At 41.9% G+C, this 22,103-nt stretch overlaps 1 protein-coding gene across 4 annotated transcripts in view; it reads left to right on the plus strand.

Moving 5' to 3' along the window:
• The window catches only part of LOC127583964 (NT-3 growth factor receptor-like), a 612,790-nt gene that overhangs the window by 283,011 nt on the left and 307,676 nt on the right, over window positions 1-22,103 (plus strand). For all 4 annotated transcript variants that reach the window (XM_052040427.1, XM_052040426.1, XM_052040428.1 and 1 more), the window contains exons 5-8: window positions 1,773-1,927; window positions 6,077-6,219; window positions 20,414-20,555; window positions 21,279-21,578. In XM_052040427.1, coding sequence (XP_051896387.1) covers window positions 1,773-1,927; window positions 6,077-6,219; window positions 20,414-20,555; window positions 21,279-21,578 — 740 coding nt within the window. The remainder of the gene's footprint in view (window positions 1-1,772; window positions 1,928-6,076; window positions 6,220-20,413; window positions 20,556-21,278; window positions 21,579-22,103) is intronic.

The following is a 22,103-nucleotide window of genomic DNA, read 5'->3' on the forward strand; positions in this document are numbered from 1 at the left end:
GATAGAGAGCCCCATATGGACTCATGGCTTCCTTTGCTTCCATTTCTTACGTTCCTGTGTTTGAATGTCTCTTCCCTTTCTCTGTACTCTTCTTCTCTTGCTCTTTTCTTTTTCTTCTCCTTTCCATTCTTTCCTCAGTCATGCTCTCCTAGTCTCTCTCTTTCTCCTTCCTGACTGACTTTATCTGTCCTTTCCCTGTGCACTTATTCCCCCTCAACTCCTCTCTGATGCTCCCTGTTTATCACGCCTCTCTCCCCATCCCATTCCTGTGCCACTTTCCCTGAGAAGCTGTTCCATCCTTTGAATTTTTATGCTCCATTATGTCTTAGTTCCTGATTCTTCAGCCAACATTCCCTTCTTTAATCACTGTGGGTGTGACACCCTGCATACTTTAGTGAGTTGCAGTGTCTGTTTCTTAAAAGCAATACAGAGCCTAGGTGTAGACTGAGCTGGAAGTTGTCCGATTCCAAAAACTGTATTCATTTTGGTCATATCCACAAATCAAAGATTCTGCTCAAGTTTCCCAACCTTTTCCATACTTCCAAGAAGAACAAGTTACACAGCTTCTACTAAAGCCTACGAGATCTCATCGAATATGTCGCCAATAGACACTATTCCTGGACCCTGTTGTGCGTACATTTCATAGTCCATTATTGCTCAACCCCATTGAGTGTATAACTATTCGCAGATGCCAGTGGGTGCAGGCAATAATCACTATTGCTGGATATATAGTCCATGGCCCTATATTGCTAGATACCATTAGATGTACAATCCATTGCCCCTTATTCCTGGACACCTTTGGGAGTGTGACCCATGGTTTGCTATTCCTTTGGGTGCACCATCCGTAGTCCATAATGCTGGATTGCAGATTGTAGCTCACTGCACCTGGATGTTATTTAAAATATGGCCAAGATCCACTACCCTGGAGACACACGAGACTGTAGATCCTGGAATCTGGAGCAAGGAACAACCTGCTGGAAGAACTCAGCAGGCCAGGTGGGATGCGTGGAGTGAAATGGACAGTCAACATTTCGGAATGACAGTCCAGATGATGGGTCTCGACCTGAGACATCAACTGTCCATTTTCCTCCACCCATGGAGTTCCTCCAGCAGTTTGTTTTTTGCTCCACTACTATTGGGTTTGGTCCAGCATTCTAACACCTGGCTCCAGGTGTTTAATCAGCCTGTAGGATTCTGGAAGTTACTGGGATGTAGATGACATCACAAGTCTACAGCAACCAATCTGGATCCATCTACACTGCACACCTTTTGTGTCATGTAATGGATACATCCTCACATATACCATTAGCAAATTTCTCACCTTGTGCAGGAGATTCCAGCTCTGTGTGTTTCTGTTGGTGTTTCTGTGGTGCCGGCTTTGAGAGCAACCAAGATCACAGGCCTCAGGGTGCAGCTCATCCCCCTACCCGTCATGTGACCTTCCACTGATCTCAGCTGTGCCTGTCGTTCAAGGACTTTGTGCAGAGGCCTGGAGCACTTTTATGAGCCATGGGGAAGAGCAAGAGTGGCAGTCAGAATGGCAGTGACAGTGTAGAGAAAGTTGCTCTGCAAGCCCACTTTTAGAATCACAGACATTTAATGTGTTGGAGTAGGCCATTCAGCCATTGTGACCACACTGGGGTCCCCTTTCCAGATCTGGGTTGCTGGACATTTAGGGAGCGTGAGGAGAAAACGGACAGGAGGGAGCATGTACGGCAATGTGATCTATCTTGCAGATTAATTTCTCTGACCACAACTTGCTTCTCCTCCAGGATTCTGGTGAGGAACCTATTCAATTGCAGCTGTGACATCCGCTGGATCCAGCTGTGGCAGGAAGCAGACAAAGCACAACTGGAGCAACAGCAGCTCTACTGTAGAACAGAGGGGACCAACATCCTCCTCTCCCATATGAACGTCACACAATGCGGTAAGTATTCCCCAACAACGAAAGCAAAAGTCATTTTGAGAAACATTGAACACCAAAGACGATTTTTTGGCAAGTGGTTCATCTAAATTCTGTGTGGTAAAATCCAGACGACTTTAAATATTCACCACTGATGCACTGAGCATGAAAGCAGCAGAGGCGGTGCTCAGGTATCCTTGAAAATGGATCTCCATCCTCTTTATATTAGTCTTGGGGGCTCTCCCATTGGTAGGGGTAGGAAGAAGCTCCAACACATACAAAATATGGTGACATTCCACGCAGGCAAGAAGAGACGTGTTTCTACAGTGAATTTCGCATGCTTGGGTCATCCCAAAGCAGTTTCCATCCAGTCCAGTATTGTGGTGACTGGTGCAGGAAACTAGTAGTCAATTTGCAAACTCCCACAAACACCTTTGTGTATATGTCAAGATAATCTGTTTTTAGTGATGCTGACTGGGGAATACTGGGGAAAATGTTCCTGTTCTTCAAAATAATGGTATGAGATGTTTATGCCCACTCAAGAGTATCTCAGCTTAATGAATCTGAATTAATGAACTTCTGAGAGCGAGTTATACTTTCAGTGCTCCAGTCAACATTGACTTATTTTTTCTCTGCTCAGGTGGAGTTTGAACTCAGAACTAGCTTGGTCAGCATTAAGACTAATATTAACTGTGCTGTGCTGGCATTGAAACAGTTGCTTCTATCCCACTTTTTTCTCAGGCTAAAGCCCTTTGTTAGGGGTTACTAGAAGCACCACCAACCCATCCTGGGTCACAAGAAGGCTTAACAGTCCCACCACAAGGACTCATCACCACAAACAAACTGTTTGCTGACCCAGTGTTTGACCACTGCCCTGGTGCATTGTGGTGAAGGGACTTGTTAGATCCATATGAGACTTAACTGCACTTAACTAGCTCCCTGAGAAGGTCATAGAACTTAAAAGAAAGACCAAGAAGAAGCAGCTAATGGATTCCTGCTGTTGACTGGCCCAATTCCTATTTATCCAAAGTCATTTGTCAATGAGGAAAATTCAAATTATCCCCAAATTCAAATTAAGCACCTTTAAAGAAACAGCACGGGAGCATTTTTGTTCTTCAGTTTTCAATTTGAATTGATGAATAATTCAAATTAAGCAACTTTGAATTAAAAGGAGTTGACAATATCTGCATAACTGATTTGTAAAACTAATCTAAATTCTTCTGCTAGTCTTTAGCTACAGGTACTTTAATCTATTTTTGTCTGAAGTTTGCAAGTCAAACAGGTTTATTGTGATATTGATTATCACCAAGGGTCCAAGAGAACCCCTCACAACAGCACTCAACGACTCCCTTCAATCTGATGTCACCAATATCAATGTGTATTTAAGTAGTACTTGTAATGGGAGAGCTATTGCATAGTGGTCACAAGACCACTATCAACAAAAAAAGTGATTTGGGGTCATATAAACAGTTGTTAGGAGATATGATCAAAAAGATAGGTCTCAAAGGAGTGGTGAGAAGATATACAGAGCCAGAGAGGTGCGGGCTATGAATTCCAGAATGGCAGCTTGACAGGTGAAGGTGTGGCTGCTAATGGGGAGGGCTAACTTTGACCTTGGATGGGTTGGTGGTGCTTCTGGTAACCCCAATAACAACCATGCTCACGAGGCTGATCTTAAAATGTTATTGGATAAGTGAAGATTACAAAGAATTGGTGGTGGTGGAGGGGGTAGTGGTCAAGACAAATTAAGAATGAGAATATTAAAATCAATTCATATAATGAAAGTCAGGGATTAATTGGATAGCTTGTTGAAAGGGACAGTAAAGGTAAAATGCGTTACGAACATAAGAAACATGAATAGGAAAAATCATTAACTCTTCAAGCCTGCTCTGCTGTTCATAAAATCATGGCTGTTCTACTTCAGTGCTATTTTGCAGCACTATCGCAATATCCCTTGATTCCCTTATTGACCAGAAATCTATCATTCTCTGTTTTAAATAAACACAATGACTGAGCCTTCATCACTGTTCAGGATAGAGGATTCGAAAGGTTCACCACCTCTGAGTGAAGAAATTTCTCCTCAGTCTGAAGCAGTCTACCTTTTATTTTGAAACTGTGACACCTGGTACTAGACTTCACAGCCATGGGAAGCATTTCCCCTGCATCTAACCTGCCATGACCTTTAGGGATTTTGCATATTTCAATGCAATCTCCTATCATAATTCTAAACTCTTAAGAATACGGTCCCATTCTACAGCAAACCCGCCATCCTTGGAACCAAAATAGTGAATCTTCACTGCATTTCCTCTATGGCAAGTCCATTTTTTTTAGACAAGGAGCCCAAAACTGTACACAGTACTTCAGGTGCAGTCTCAACAAGAACCTACAGAATTGCAAGACTTCCTTACTCCTGTATTCAGATCCTCTTGTGATATCATTTGCCCTCTTAATTGCTTTCTGCACGTACATGTTGACCCTGAGGGACTTGTGTACAAGTTTTGAATATCAACACTAACCAATCTATCGCCATTTAACAAACACTCTGCTTTTCTGTGATGTGTACCAAAATGGTTAACTCGCATTTTTCCACATTATATTCCAACTGCCATGTTCCTGCCCACTCATTCAGCTTGTCCATGTTCCCTTGAAGCCTCTTTATATTTTCCTCCATTCTCACAAACCCACCTAATATATTATCATCAGCCGACTTGGAAATATGACATTTGGTCTCCTTAGCCAGATCATTGATATAAATTGCGAAAATCTAGGCCCCAAGCGCCGATGCCTAGCAACCTGACAATGATCCATTTATTGTGTGCTTTTTCTCCGTTAACTAATTCTCAATCCATGACCGTTGTCATGACCATTTACAGAAGGAGACTACTGAGGGGTCTCTTTCTGTAAAAAAAATCCATGGCCTATAAATTCATCAGAGATCTGTAGCACTAAACATGATATATAGTTCCATCAGTGCGTTGTAGTCTGCCTCTGTGATTCCTTCAGTTAAAGTCAATGGAAAGAATTACAGAGACAAAGTACAATGGTCTGTCAGTATTTGTGTAAGTATGTTTAGCTCTATTGATTGGTGATGCATTTCGCGGCACATGTTTTGATGTTTATTGAGCAGGATCTCCCACCTTTTAATTACGTTCCTTATGGTTTTGCAGGCTTTTATCTAAGTTGGCTTGATTCTTTGATCTGTCACTGAGCTTGCAGAAGTCTGCTTCTGTTTGATCTTCTTTTTAATATAGAAACCATGTTTGCTGCTTCCAGCTTTGTGGATCCTGCATTATCTCTTTCATATTGGCACCCTAGGACATGTGCCATGTAACCCAAGCCATTTGTTGGTGTTTGGTCCTTTTAGCCTGCCAGTCATCTCTTCCTCTTGAGTACTGGGTTTATAGCTTAGAATATTACATGGGAGTAATCCAACTGTTTAGCCTCCAGCAGCAGCTGCCCCAGACACAGACTTCTGACACAGTTAAAGCAGAAGTTTTTTTCATCTGTCTCACCTTCAGCTTTAATTTCCTTTTTGTTCAATGCCTTAATTTTTTATTCTTTCATTGTTTCACATCATAGAGTTATTAGCATGGAAACCGGCCCTCGGCCCAACTTGTTCTTGCTGACCAGGATGTCTATCCAAGTTTGTCCCATTTGCCTGCATTCTATCCATGTACCTGTCAAAATGTCTTTTAAACATTGTAATTGTAAATCCTACTATGGTGTATCCCTACTCCAGATCTATAATCTGCTCCAGCCCTATAGCCCTTCAAGGTGCCTGCACATCTTCAATCTTGTCTCCCTGCTCTATTGGTAGTCGTGACTTCAGCTGCCCAAAGACCTGAAACACAGAAATGTCTCCCCAAGCAACTCATTCTCTACTTTTAACACACTCCCTCCTTTCCCCATAATTAATATCACCTCCTCAACCTACACCTACCATTAAATCTCATTGTCTAAACTTCTGCTCATTTAGCCGAATATCTCAATTTTTGGATAAAGTTCTTGTGAATCTCCTTGGTAAGCTTTTGCTCTAAATATGCTATATAAATGGAATTCAATTTTATTTTTCCTCCTCTTGCTTCTATGGCATCAGGCATCGTCCATTGAACTTGCAAGCAATATCCTTTGCCAGATGTGATTGTGATTTTATCCCCCGCTTTTTCTGTGTAGAGTTGCCAGAAATCAGCGTGAGTCACAGTAACTTGTCGGTGAAGGCTGGAGAGGATGCGGTGGTGACTTGTAACGGATCAGGCTCCCCACTCCCTGATGTGGATTGGAATGTCACTCATGTACACTCTATTGGCATCCACCAGGTAAGGGATGGATAGACTTGTATTTGATAACACCTCTTACTACAGCAGACATCCCAAAGAGTCAATAAAGCACTTGAGACATATAGGCCATGTGAATGTAGGAATATTGGCCAATTTGTGCCAATTTTCTGCAGACTGGATAATGATCGGATAATCTTGTTTTCTTGATGTTACAGAAAGGATAGACATTCACCAAGGCATCTGGTCGGACTTCCCTGACCATTCTTGAAATAACATCATAAACTCTTTTACCTTCATCTGAGAGGGAAGGAGGGGTCTGAGTGCCTTGGGTTAAGCTGTCATCTGAATTGCAGCAATTTTGATAATGCAACCACATTGGAGTGTCAGCTTAGCTTTTCTGATCACGTCTTGGGATTGAGACTTAAAACTACAACCCACTGAGGTGTGACTCAGAGCTATGAGTATACCCAATGACCCACAGCTCAGATCACTTGTCCTGCTCAATCTATGCATCAATAATTATCTGGACCCAGAAAAGGTTGTAGGCAATTAGGCCCCAGGACAAAATATGAGTTTACAAATAAAGACGGGATTGGTTTGTGAATAAGTGTTGTGTAGCAAACATGTGGCCAGCATTTTGACCCCAATACCATTCCCTCTGTTGTGTGTCATTTCCATGTGAGATCCAGCACTGTGAAGATCGTATCCTGCCACCTTATACTTCAGGAGGTCCTCTGTCCCAATGAACTGCCTCAGCATAATCAAGGAGATCTTGGTGCTCCAATTTCTCACTGGTACAATTTTGGTTTCAGTTCTCCACTGGAGTTTGTCTGAAGGCCACAATAAATTCATTAGTTTCTTTCTTGTGCTTGGCAATTTTAAGGTTTGCTGTTGAAGGCCTTGGTGGTGGGGGAGGAGGTGTAATGTTCATCAGCCTGTATGTGGTTTGTGAAACACTCTGATGGAAGGTGGTCAGCTGGCATGTTTTTTGACATTTGAACCTTGGCAGTGCTGGATGGGAGAGGTCACATCATGCCTACCCTTTTCAGCAAGCAGCAAAGGGTCCCATTAAAAGATAAAATGTTCAAAAGCTTCTACAATTTGAAAGGCAGTAAGAGTGAAGCTCACTGGTTTTCATTACTCAAAGAATCAGGTCATTATTCTATCTCTCTCTCTTACCAGCAATCCTAATAATGGGCTGTGCTGTTTTTTCAAGAAATGGAACAAGATTTATTGTCACTTGAGTCCCTAGTTGATGTCTGCAGATTGTGTTGGGTGGGGGGAAGAGGATGGAGGGGCTATTTTGCTGAGGCAATCCATCATATCGACAGACAATGTCATTGTTAATGGTCTGTATCGAGGAATGATGTCATGGTCTGAGATCACTGTATTAGGGCATGATCTCATTGCTGAGGTCACTGTATTGAGGAACAATTTTATTGTCTTGGGTCACTGTTGCCAAAGGATACTGTTGTTATCGAGGGTCATTTTTATCAAGGGACACTGTTGTTGTCAAGGAACATGTTTGTTATCAAGGAGCATAGTTATTCAGGAACATGGTCATTGTCAAGAAGCACTGTTGATGTAAGGGATGACCATTGTGCAGTAGAATGATGTTGACAGTGTCGACAGTTGCTGATGTTAACTTATGTTCCCGATGTCCATCATTACCATTGCCATTGATCACTGTAGGCAAAACTGCTGTCATCGTCAAAGGCGCCTGCTGCCGGGAGATACTATTGTGGTCAAGGATAACTGTTCTTGAGTGGTTTTGTTGTTGCCAGTGGTTGCTATTTTTGAAGGATGCTGCTTTCTGTAAGATTATAATTGTTATGAGTCTCTGCTGTTGATGGCCAGTGCTGTCAAGGGTCACATTTTTCAGGGCAGCAAACATCTAGTAACACTGCTCAGAATGATAGGAGTCTTCTTTGAGAATGTCTATTGATCTATTGTCAATAGCCTGTTGATTAGCATTCCATGTAATAACATAGTTCCACGTAACAATGTTGTTTTCACATTTGCATCTGCTACCTGTAGAGCTCTGGAACTGTGGTAGAATCAATGAAAATCAGGGCCAGTGAGTAACTCATGAATTGAAGTGCAGATGCCATAACACAAGCAAATGAAGGAACTCTCAGCCTGAGCACAGGTTGAACCATGGGGCACAAGATGAACTATGCCTGACCCTGAAATTGTTGACAGCCAATTGTTGGTGTAATGTGACCAATGGCTTTGTTGTTTGGAACTTGCCATTTAGTTTTAGCAGCTAACATGCAAGTCTAACTTAAACCAAATGTGCTTTACTGATCCGTATCATTCTTGCATTTCATGGCATGTGCAAATGTTCCACATTTCACTTGAACAAACCCAACAAATTATCAGATTTTCACAATTCTGTTTTCACATAAGGAAATATATCTTTTTTGTAGCAAATTTCAAATATCAAATTGGATCAAAAGCTGGTTGTCAGTCAGGGAGATCCCAGAATATTACTTAATAACCTGCACCATGCTAACAAGCCATTGTTCTGTGTCTAGCCAGGGCTTGGTGACTTTTGTTGAATTCCTTTTTTTTATATTTCAAAAATAGACTTTATTCATGATAAAAACTATATCCAAAGGAAGGAACAGTGCAAAAACAAAACCTTAACATTCGTGATCGTTACATGCAGTACTGTAAACTTTATAGAAAAACACACAACCAAACTTAGCACTGTTGCCACTCGTGGCTCCCTGAGGTGATACTCCTTTCATTGTTTGAGGGGCTTCCACACCCAACTCTACACCTCCATGTCCAGTAGCGGAAGGAGCCTAGACTGTGGTTCTTCCCCACAGAGCCTTGGCATTGGCTGCACCGAGCTTCAGTGTGTCCAGTCTGCAACATTTCCTTACGGACATCTCACAGTGCTGAAAGACCAACAAGTTTCGGGCAGACCAAAGAGCGTCCTTCACCGAGTTGATGACCTTCCAGCACCTGATGTCTGTCTCGGTGTGTGTCCCCAGGAACAGCCCATAGATCAGAGAGTACACACCCTCTCCACATCCATCCACATCATGAGCCTGTAAATCAGAGAGTCTACACCCTCTTAACAAATCCACAGTCCGCAAAGGGGTGTGTGACCATTTCTTCCCCACTGCAGCTATCCTGAGGACAGCGTACATTAGGGGTGATATGTCATCTGTGGAGGAAAGCTCTGACTGGGAGGGCACCTCTCACTGCCAGCCAAGCCAGATCTTGGTGCTTGTTGGTCAGATTTGGCGATGAGGTGTTCTGCCATATAGTTTGCACTATTTGCTCAGGAAACAAACGCACAGAATCCATAGTGTCTCTGTCCCGCAGTGTCTGCAGTACATTCTGCACTGACCACTGTCTGATGGACTTGTGGTCAAAGGTGTTTACTTGGAAGAAATCTTCCACAAAGGACAGGTAGTGTGGCAACGTCCAGCTGACTGGGACGTTGCGCGGTAGAGGGGCCAGGCCCATATTCCGCAACACCAGGGACAGGTAGAGCTTCAGTATGTAGTGACACTTGGGGCCGATGTACTTTGGGTCCACACACCGACTGATACAGCCACACACGAAGGTGGTCATCAGGATGAGCGTAATACTGGGTACACTTTTGCCCACATTCTCAGGGGACTTGTGCATCATGACCCATCGCATTCTTGTTGAATTTTTTTAAAATCCAAAATAGACTTTATCCATCATAAAAAACAAACTATATACAACAATAAAGTAAAGAGGGCAATTCACTTAATCTTTTTGGCTTGCTTATCTGCTGCTGTTTCCTTTCCACCTTGAAGTCACAGTGAGCAGACAGCCTAACGAGCCAACAAATAACAGAATCAAAGATTGCCAGTCCAGGAGCCAGAGAGCATTCCACTGTGTTCAACCAGTCAAGTCTTTCTGACAGAGCAATATCACCGAAGCCCTCAATCCATCCTTTCAGTGGTATCAGTTAATTACCACTTGAACCAATTGGACCATCCACTTCAGCATCTTTCCTGGCAGCTTTGCTCATAACTTTAAGAGTCTTCTTATGAACAAACATCCCTCTTACTCCAAACATACTCATTTAAAAAATATTCTACCAGCCGAATCAATTAATACAAAAAATTAAATAAATAGTTACAAGAAAAAAGTGCTACGTTGGAACAGTGTGTAAAAGGATTCATATGGACAGTAAACCAGGAAGGGAAAAGTCCAATCTTCAGCTGGTATTTTCAATATCTTACAAAGCACAAAATAAAGATTGTAACATACTTATGTATTAACTTGTATTTTGAAATATTTATCTGAGGGAATTAAAATCCGCAATAATAAAATTAGGTTTATTCTGGCCTTAGAGTCTGTTAATCAGTCATGCATTAAAAACTCTCAAACATTTCATGCAACAAAGTAAAATATTTTATAAGATTACTACTTAAATATCTGAAATTCTTTATTCAACTGATTTCCATTGATTCCATTGAAGAAGACTGTGAAGCAGTGAAGCCCATGGAGGAGGGTTAATTCAGTTTTAAGATGCATGTGTGAAATCCCAAAGTTACAACCCATTTCAGAGAGTAATAGTGAGGATCGCCAATAGTTTTGCAGTCTTTACAACTGCAATATATGATTTATTAACTTATTAGGGCAGTAAGCTAGAGAATAGGATTGCAGTGCTAGTTCCCATAGTATAAAGTGCTGTCACAAATTGAATGGGCTGAACAGTCTACCTCTGTGCCAACACATAACAATGACCAACCCCGGAAGATTCATGTTAGCTGCTGTTTGTGGAATCATGTTTGCTGCTTAATGTTGGCTCCTGCGGATTGGAGTAATTCACTGAGAAATTGATAAAGTAAGAAAAGGTTTGCGAAATATTAATCAATTTGTCTGATGTGGCTTTTAATAAGTGAGCGCATTTTCGATCATTGAAATTAATTCAACAGATTTGTGGGGGACCTCTAGAATGACTAGCTAGAAGACAAAAGGCATTGTAATAGACAAGGTATTTACAACCAATAAAAGGACCAAACATTAGAGATTACATTATCTGTCTGTTGGGGCAAACAGCATGAGAACGGAAAGGAGGATTAAGATGAATACTGTTGTCGTCACTAATCACTTGCTCCCTTTCTCTTTAGAATCACACTGTGATTGTAATCCTCATATCCTGACCTTTAAAACCAGAATGAATTAAATTGAGGCAATTTTATGATTTGCGATGTGATGCTATAATAAATTTGCAGATGCCAGCCTCTCACTAATTGTTGTTTTGATTATTGGTGCTGCGTGGAGCTGGTGAGTTAGGATATTAATGAGCTTGGTGCACAGTTATTCCACGAGCTGTTTTGCTAACTGTTCAGTATCTGGGTTTTGAGCTGACCTTCTGGTGTGAGTTTTATTAAAGTGGAGTTGAAAGCTCCCCAATGCTTCAATGTGTAACTAAGCAGCACAGTGTGTTATTTAGGCATCGAGAGCAGTGGGACACAGGCTCTGTCTGCAGCCTATGCTGAATTAATTAGTGTCAGCTCAACTGCTCTGAATGTCAGAAGGTGAAAGAGAGGAACTGCCCCTCCTACACCTTATCACCACCCAATGCCTGTTTGCAGAAGTGAATGGATATGGATGTCAGATGACTTCAGACTAAGGTCTGGCTGTGGTCAAACACCCCAAATGGTTCACTGTTTAGACATATATAGGTGAATAACTTTCATATATGTTGCACTCCATCACAAAGTGTTACATCACCAATGAGTTACTTTTGAAATTTAAGTACACATTTACTAATTTGTTCACAGTAAGATTATACAAACAACAAATGAATGCACAAGAACATCACAAAATAGGAGCAGGAGTAGCTCACCCAGCCCTTCAAGCCTGCCTTGCCATTCAGTTTGATCATGGTTGATCTACTCCAGGCCTCAACTATGCCAGATCTTCTTTGGCCTCAATTCCTCGATATTTCAAAAAAATTATCTACTTTCCACTTTAAATACTTAGAATGAGATATCATCCATAACTCTCCAGGACAGAGAATTCCAGATACACCACTCTCTGTGAGAAGGGATTTCTAATTGCCTTGGTTTTAAATGACTGACCACTTATCTTGAAACTATAGAAATAGTTTGATGTTCTCCCACTGGTGAAAAAATCTCAGCATTTACCTTAGATGTTTTAATATTTAAATAATATTTAATAAAAATAATATTTTTATTTCTTTTTTTAAAAGTTAATAAAAAATTTTAATAATAATATTTTAATATTTAAAAACTTTTTAAATACCTCAACGTGCCCCCTTAGAATACTTCAATAAGATCATCCTTCATTCTCCTAATGAATACAGTTCAGCTTCACTCAACCAATGCTTAAACTGGTTAAGGGATGAATACCTCAGAAGACTTCCCCTGCTTGCCTTTGAAAACGTTCTTTGGGATCACTTGCATTCCTTGGAGTGTGCAGATGCAGCCTCCATTTAACGTTTCAGCTGAAAGGCAGCACCTCCAATGGCACAAAATCCCTGAGTACCATGCCAAGTGATAACCTGGGCTCTGCAGTGCATTTTTAACCCTCAGACTCTGAGTCAGGAGAGCTAGTATATTCAGTTACCGAGCAACCTTGAGCAAATGTTAATGACCTCAAAACTTGACTCCAGATAGTGTCAGTTTATTAGCTTTCCTCTCAAATTTTTGCATACTTTGAGAGTGAATTTTAGCTAAAACCTGATTGCTATATTTAGGACATGTGCAGTGATATCAATTGGAATGTAACATGGTGATATTAGTTGTGTAGAATTCATCTTACATTCACAGCCTGTGACCAAGGGGCCAATTACACTGAAAATGGGTTTAATTGCAGAGTTGATCTGGTCAGGTCCCATCCGGAACGAAAAGGAGTTAGCATTTCACATTGAAGACCCTTTAGAACTGGAAGAGTGAGGAAACAAGTTAGTTTTAAGTTGCAGAAAGGGTGTGGGACGGACGGGGAGATGTCCAATGTCTGTAAAAATTGGGATCACTTGGGCAATCCTGGCTTCACGTTATCAGTGATACTCCCTTTGTCCTATCCATCCCTCCCTCACCTCCTCCACAACTGAAACATTGACTAGATATGCTAACTTTATTTCTCTTTCCACTCTCTGAACTGTGGAGTGTTTCTAGTATCTACAGTTGTTTGGGTTTCCATTGCAGAAGAGTTGGTGGGTGGCACAGTAGCATAGCTAGTGGAAGCTTTGCCCTAAAACTACGACCTGGGTTCAACCCTGACATCCGGTACTGTCTGTGTGAAGTCTGCATGTTCTTTCTGTGACCACATGGGTTTCCTCCGGATGCTCCAATTGCCTTCCACATCCCAAAGACCGGCGGGTTGGTTGAATAATTGGCCGCTGTAACTTGCGCCTCGTGTTTAGGAGAGTGTAGAATCAAGGGGAGGTGATGTGAATGTGGGAAGAATTAAATGGGATTAGTGTAGGGTTGGTGTAAGTGGATGTTTAATGGTCAGTGAAGACTTGGTGGGGCAAAGGGCCTGTTTCTGTGCTGTACCTCTCTATGACGTTTGCTGGTCATAGTCTAATCTTCCACTCCATTCGCGACATCCACTCCATTCACAGGAAGAATGTGCAGACTTCACATAGACAGCACCAGAGATCAGGTCTGAACCCAGGTTGCTGGAGTTGTGAGGCAGCAGCTCTACTCGCTGTGCCACTTTGCCGACCACTGTGTCCTTATCTGCTGCTGGATGAAGCAGCTGAAGACAGTTGGAACCCAAATGCTGAACACCTGACCTCACCTTCAGAGTTCAGTCCTCCAGCAGGGCTGCAATGTGAAAATGCAAATTTGATTAAATGAGTATTTTTTTGTTAAGATTTAATTGGATATTATGGAAGATTAAGGATGCATTTAAAAAATAAATGCACAGATTGTATGTTGTCTTCTTACAGAAGGGGCAGTGTTTAATGTCCCACAATTCATGTATACTGAGCTTGTAAATGAGAATAGCTAATTATGGAAGGGAGCTAATTAGGCCATTTATGGCATTGGATTCTCTTTATAAGGGATAAATCCTCTTGACTAGAAGTTCCAGCATTCCCTCATGGGTGCACTATATGATTATTGCTTGGAGTGTGAAGGACAATTTTGGGAGGTTTCAGCAGCTGACGGAGGTATTACTGACTGTGCATTTCACATTTTGCCAAGGAAAATCTGCCACCTGGGATGGGGGGAGTGGGAGGGATTGGGGGAGAAGGCCAGTGGTCATAGCTGATTTTTACCAGGGTTGGGGAATCAAGAACTAGAGGGCATAGGTTTAAGGTGAGAGGGGAGAGATTTAATAGGAACCTGAAGGGCAACTTTTTCACCCAAAGCATGGTCCACATAGGAAATGAGCTGCCAGAGATAATGGTTGAGGCAGATACATTAACAACATTTCAAAGACACTTGGACGGATACATGGATAAGGAAGGTTGAGAGGGATATGGGTCAAATGTGGGCAGGTGGGACTAGCTTAGATGGACATCTTGGTCGGCATGGACCAGTTGAGCTGAAGGGCCTGTTTCCGTGCTGTATGACTCTGTTACTAGTGCCATTCTGGGCTTGGGGTTGGTTTGGAGTTGGTGATCAGGTAGGCAGACAGAAAGATTCATTGTAAACACATATTTACCTTAATGGGGTCCTAATCTGGTGCTGTGCTCAGAAGATCAGACTGCCCGAGAAGTGGTCAATGATGGTTAGATCCCAGAGTGCAGACCAGTTTTCCCACGGACCGTTGCATGGGGATCGACACAATTTGATGTGCATCCAAAATGAAAATTGAGTCAGTTGCACAAGTACCACAAACTGTCTGGGAAGTCCCCAATCAAATTTCCACCATCATTGGTCACTCCCAGGGCAGCCCAGTGTTCATAGCGCAGTGCCTGACTGGACATTGAGGCCCTACTCAGTCAATCCCATGCTATCGAGAAGTGATCGATATCGGTTATCATTCTGTGGTAAGTAAATTTTCAATCCAGCACTGAAATAAACAACACGACACCATCTCAATTCTCCCTCATTTCTCCTTGTGTTCTTTCTGAAGGTAGATAACTACAGCCAGGGATCCCACAACATCAGGTACTTTACTTTTATTGAAGATAGATGATGAGTGACAAAGGTCACAGATGCCTGCTACTTCAACCATTGGAGGGCAGACCGTAACATTTTCTATCACTGTAACAGCTTTCAGTTGTACCTGAAAGAATAGCATCATTTAAACCCAAAAGAAACAGGTTATTAATGAATATAGTCATGCTGGAAACTAGCTTGAGAGTTTGTATAATGAGGCCTACTTTAGCAGAGCTGACGTACATATTTTATTCCTTGGAACCTGACCCCAGGTTCACATTGACATTTTCCACTTCCAGGTTTTCTACTTATGACAAAAAAAATCACCAGCACCTAACGAATAACCTCAGTAAGAAAAATATATCAAATGCTAGCTTGAATTTCAAATGGATAGTCTCAAGTCCTGCTTCAAAAAACAGCCATGGGGGTGCAGTACATCTCTCTACTGGAGAGAAGGTAAGCAGATCAGGAGCTGCTAGTTAAGCAGTGACTAGGCACTTGAGGCAGGGAGTACAGCTGGAGGTAGGCCTTATATCATGAGAAGAAATTAATTGTAGGTGGGACTGTGATTATGCTATCAGTAGAATTACAGGACGGTAGGCAATGGTGGTGTGGTGGGTGAAATATTGGGCTAGCATTCAGATAGGGAAAAGAGTTTGAGTCCTCCCACAGTTAGTCTCAGTAAATGTAACTTTGAAACAACTGGATTTTTGCAAAAGGCTTCAGGTAAAACAGATGTCCTTAACTGATGTAGAATATATGTAACTCAGGGCCTGACTTTTAATTGCCCTCTGACCAGCCTGTAGATATTTGTGAAGAGGACTTTGCAAGATTGATTAGTAACACCCAGGTTCTGGTTAATATCACTTCATGTATGAATGAATGAACGGATGGAGAAGAGAATGTGCGTCCGGAACTCAAGAAAGAAAGAGAGTACACTGAACCCAGTGGAGGTACATCTTCACCGTCTTCCCCCAGACTTGCGGATTTTCAGGGGCTCCTCTCCTGGGAGCAGGGAAATCATGTGCTTCCCTTGGAAGTGCATTCAATGTTGTACCTCTGCACAGAGCTCAATACTTGCTCAGACAATTAATGAGGGATCATGCTGTGAAAGGGTCAGGTGAATGCTCTTGACACAATGCTGTGAAAATCCCTGAGGACATAACCTTTGCCCAACCACTGATGAGATCTGAACCAGATTTTTATTTTTAGATTATTCAGTAATGAGTTTGCCTTTGAATAAAAGGACATCCTACATGTTAATTAACCCAATTTGTACATATAAATGACTTTCTATTAACATAATTAATATATTTTTCCTAATAAGTAATAAACATACTTTCCACATATTTTATAACCAGGATTTTGTTTCATTAGTAATATGATACAAACATTTATAGTGGATACAAAGCCACACTTTCTTCTGAATTCAAACCAAACAGTCCAATCAATCAAGTGATCTTCCTCACTTCTTGTCTTGTTCCTCCAAACCCAAGGCAAGATTGCCTCCAGATGCACTTTGTTATCCATCGTATGACAGTAAGCACTGTCAGTAAGTGGAGGGTAGGTGAATAATTCCCAAAGTTCTGTTAAATTGAAACTGTTTGTGAGGGTGGTCTGGAGCATAAACTCAAATGTTTAACAATGTGAGTGACTCTTAACTGCCCTTTGAAATAGCTTAGGAAGCCATTTAATTGTACCAAAGTCATGGAAACACTAAAGATTGAAAAAGACAAACCACCCAGCATTAACCTAGAAACCAGATTCCCACAACCCTAAGTTGCTCCCAGCCTAGTCTGTCTTCCAAAGCCCTCAAAACATATGGGGCCAGGTGTATATCTTACAAAAGCTGACCCATAGACTAGTCGTGCAAGACCCTGGCCTAATTTGCTTGCAGAATTTTACCTTATGGTAAATTTCCCAGACAATCTTTAATTTCATCCTATTCCACTGGCAGTACAGATCATCAGAGGTTTTGGCACAGTCATATTCAGGGAGGGGGTGGGAAGTTGCTGAGGGGTGGGGATCCTCTAGACACCATAAGTCACATATCATCAGGTCAAACACAGGCAACAGTGTAATATACTGATGAATCAATACTTCTCCGTGTAGAAGAAGCAATGAAGGTAACAAAAGGACAAAGTGCACTCTGAATGGAGTCTTCAATGACCCTCACCATGAGTGGTGTGGAAAAACCAACACTGAGTAAGTTGACTTAAGTCCTGAACGGCATTATAACTCGGCTGGGCCTGTGGTTAGGTACTGAATGGACCCACAATGGATAAATTTATCCTCAGTGCCTCAAGCCACACTGTTCCAGTTCTGATACCTACCTAACAATGTGGAAAATTGCCCATGAGTATCCTGTCCACAAAAACAAGATAAATCCAATCTGATTAATTACCACCCAATCCATCTACTCCCTGTTGTCAACAACATGATGGAAAGTGTCACCCTTAGTGCTGTAAAGTGCTCCTACTCATCAATAAGCTGATCATTGATGCTCAGTTTGTGTTTCAACAGGACCACTGAGCTCCAGACCTCATCATAGCCTTGTTCCTTATGTGAACCAAAGAGCTGACCTCCCGAGGTGTAGTGACAGTGAGTTCCCTTGGTATTAAGGCAGTATTTAATTGTGTAACGTCAAAAGCCCCAGTAAAAATGTAGTCAAAAGACATCACTGGATGAATACTCCACTGGTTGGAGTCATAACTGGCACAAAAAAAGATGGTTATGGTTGTTAGAAGCCATTGTCTCAACCCCAGAACATCACTGCAGGAGATCCTTCAGGCTGTGTCCTAGGGCCAAATATCTTCATCTGCTTCATCATTGACCTTCCTTTCATGATAAATTCAGAAGTAGGGATATTACCTGAAGATTGCACTTGATTAGATTCCATTTGCAACTCCTCAGAACAACAAAGCAGTCTGTGCTTGGTAGCAGCAAGACCTAGACATTGTTCAGATGTGGGCTGATAAGGCAAGTAATGCTGGCACAATGCAAATACAAGGCAGAGAGTACAACACTGGTGGACATTCATCCTACTCTGTGCACATACAGGGATTTAGCCATTCAAGCTCACTGAAGATGCCCAACCCAACTTAGACAAAGATCACAGGCAACGTTTGAAGGATTGATAAACCTACACTGGTCATTGTGGAGACAAGCAATACTTCTGCTGTTTATATCGATCTTTCCCATATGATTTAACACTTGGTGATGTACTGTCAGATGGTGAATACCTTGCCTTGTGCTGCTGGTTCTGCGACATCTGTTGTTTCTCTACATCTTTTGTCGATTTGCACCTTATCAAAATGACAGCTGAGGCTCAGCAATGGTTGTACTAGTGACAGTGGTGAATGCTCTTGAGACAGGTCATTTACAGATTGGACGTGGATTAGGACTCACTCTGGTGCTTGATTTTATGATACAAACAAATCCCTAACTTGATCCTGATGAGCGCCTTTCACTCCCCTGGCAATACAAGTCTGTTGCCTGAGCTTTTGTGGTTTGATTGCACAGCGAACTTGCATTTATTCACAATGCAGCAAATAAAACTTGCATTTATATCTCACCATTAACATTGCAAGGTATCCCAAAGTGCATTAGTGGAGACTTCAAGCAGCACTTTCTATGGTGTCATCTCTCAGATGAAACTTTAAAGCAAGTCTGCCCACTTAACTGGACATAAACAATTCTGTAACACTAATTCAAAGAGAAGTCATAAAGTTCTCCCCAGTGTCCTGGCCGATATTTATCTCCCAATCAAAAACACTGAAAGTGTAAGTTAATTTGGTCATTATCATATTGTCTTTTGTGTGAGTTAGCTGTATGCGAATTGTCTGCCAGATTTCCTACAACAATGACTGTACTTCAAAATTATGTTATTAGATGTAAAGCATATTGGAGTGCCTTACATTTGTGTAAATCTAAATTTCATTTATTTGCTTTTACCTGGAAGTGTCAACTCAATCCTTCTAACTGTTAAACAAACTACTGCAGGTTCTGAAAGTCTGAATTAAAAATACAAAATGCTAAAAATACCCAGCACCCGAGTATTTCAGCACTTTTGTGTTTTATTCTCTCAGATTGCTCATCCTAAAGATTCCGACTTACAATTCTCATAATATGAAGATACACAGCAGGTTTTGATATGAGATCATCAGCCTGAAATATTAACTCTGCTTCTCTCTCTATAGATACTATCTCACCTGCTGAGTAGTTTCAGCATTTTCTGTTTTCATTTTACATTTGATACATTGCAGTAACTTGGCATTTTGTCAGTCCCGATGATGGGTCTCAACCCAAAATGTCGACTGTCCATTTCCCTCCATAGATGCTGCCTGACCTGCTGAGTTTCTCCAGTGCTTTGTGTGTTGCAGTTTGACCTAAATGTAATTTTATGAGCTGGAGCAACAACTTGAGCAAGAACACAATCAATAGAGGGGATTCTTAGGAAGCTTCCTCAAAGACCTTACTACTACTAATTAACAAGAAGCTAACACTGATAATGAAGGTTACTCCCAAACTGAACAAGTAAGATGGTAAAATCTGGCAAAATTTGCAGTGTACTTCCATTTAGTGACCACCGACAGTCATTCTGGGTTTAATGCAGATAGCATTTTCCTTTCCTTCATCAGAAATTTACATCATGATTCTTTGTGAGGTCCAAGGATTACTTTTCTAATGAGAGTCAAGAATGGAAGGATATGAGGAGAATTGTGTGAGTCAGTAGAAGATATGGAAGGCTAATCAGGATTGATACCATGTTGGGCTTCACAATAAGAACAGCACCTGGAAAGGAAACTATCACCCACTCGGGGCTGGGGAATAATGTACATTCATGGAGACCACTGAGACACAAACTCAGATCTTCTAAAGCAGATCTGTGTTCTTGAAACCTGGAAATCAAATAAAACAAGTGTCTGCTGTACCGTGCAAAATGCATATGAATTTTGTAATTTACATCAGAGGCAAGTTACCGAAGAATGCAGGAACTCGACCCCAGGCATCATATCCCTAGTCCTGATGTTCATTAATTACCCCCACTGATTGCCTTAATTTTCAGGCCTTTTAGTGTTTGCTTTGTGAGGTCAGTCAGGAATTCTTCTCTCTCTCTCTCCCCTCTCTCTCCTCTCTCTCTCTGCTAGACCAACAATAACCTGACCACAGTCTCAGCTGTAAACCTAACCCTATTTAACATCGATCCAGAGGATAACGGGAAACTGCTGACGTGCATCGCAGAGAATGTGGTGGGGATGACGAATGCCTCGGTGCTCTTGCATGTTTACTGTAAGTACGGTAATGACAGCAGCTTTTTTTTCTCTAGATAGCCATGGTGGAGTTGTGACATTCAATATTGTGGCTGAAGCGAGATTGGTGACTCTTTTGTGTGAATGATTGGCTCTCGATGGGGAGGTTTTAGGTAGGTCGGTCCTAATCAAAGGGAAACACTGTGCAAGGTGGTGCAGAAAAGTGTAGCAGTTAGTGCAACGCTATTACAGTGCCAGTGACCCGGGTTCAATTCTGACTGCTGTCTGTAAGGAGTTTGTACGTTCTCCGTGTCTGTGTGGGTTTCCTCCTGGTGCTCCGGTTTCCTCCCACATTATGTACAGGTTAGTTGTTGTGGGCGTGCTATGTTGGCGCCGAAAGCGTGGCGACACTTGCAGGCTGCCCCCAGAACACTCCACACAAAAGCTGCATTTCACTGTGTGTTTCGATGTACATGTGACTAATAAAGATATCTTAAAAAGGAGCAGGGATTAGGCTTAATTGGAAGCTCTTCGAAAGTGCCAGCACAGGCCCAAGGGGTGAATGATCTGTATGGTTCAATGATTATGCCTTTGCAAGCAATGGTCTTCCCATCAGAGCATTTCTGTTGGAAGGGAATGCAGCAGTGACCAAAAGTGACCTTTATCTTTGGAGAAAGGGCAGGGATGATATCAGCAATCTTGAATGAAGATTTTCTGAACTGTAATGAGTCCATATTCTTTTTTTCCCGCTTCAATCTTACAGATGCTCCTGATATTGTGGAGCTAAAAGAGCCTGAACAGCGACACATGCACTGCATTCAGTTTACGGTCTATGGGAACCCCTTGCCGAGCATTCACTGGTTGCACCGGGGCCGCAAGCTGAATGAGACTGACTACATCAAAACCAAGGTGTACGAGGAAGCAAAGGACTGGCTCCATGGCTGCCTGCTCTTCGATAAACCCACCCACTATAACAATGGGAACTACACGCTTGTTGCTGAAAATGACTTAGGCATCGACACTGAGACGGTTTACGCACACTTCCTGGGTGTCCCATTTCCTGGTATGTATCTGAACTATTTTTCTATCAGGGTTATGCTATTATTCTATTATCCATTATGGATCAGAAGATTAGATCAAGGATTGGTATTGGTATTGGTTTATTATTGTCACTTGTAACAAGGTACAGTGAAAAACTTGTCTTGCATACCGATCATACAGGTCAATTAATTACACAGTGCAGTTACATTGGGTTAGTACAAAGTGCATTGATGTAGTACAGGTAAAAACAATAACAGTGCAGAGTAAAGTGTCACAGCTACAGAGAAAGTGCAGTGCAATAAGGTGTAAGGTCACAACAAGGTAGATCGTGAGGTCATAGTCCATCTCATCGTATAAGGGAACCATTCAATAGTCTTATCACTGGGGTAGAAGCTATCCTTAAGTCTGGTGGTACGTGTCCTCAGGCTCCTGTATCTTCTACCTGATGGAAGAGGAGAGAAGAGAGAATGTCCTGGGTGGGTGGGGCCTTTGATTATGGTGGCTGCTTCACCAAGACAGCGAGAGGTAAAGACAGAGTCCAAGGAGG

Source organism: Pristis pectinata, chromosome 28 (assembly GCF_009764475.1).
Source record: "Pristis pectinata isolate sPriPec2 chromosome 28, sPriPec2.1.pri, whole genome shotgun sequence".
Lineage (NCBI taxonomy): Eukaryota > Metazoa > Chordata > Chondrichthyes > Rhinopristiformes > Pristidae > Pristis > Pristis pectinata.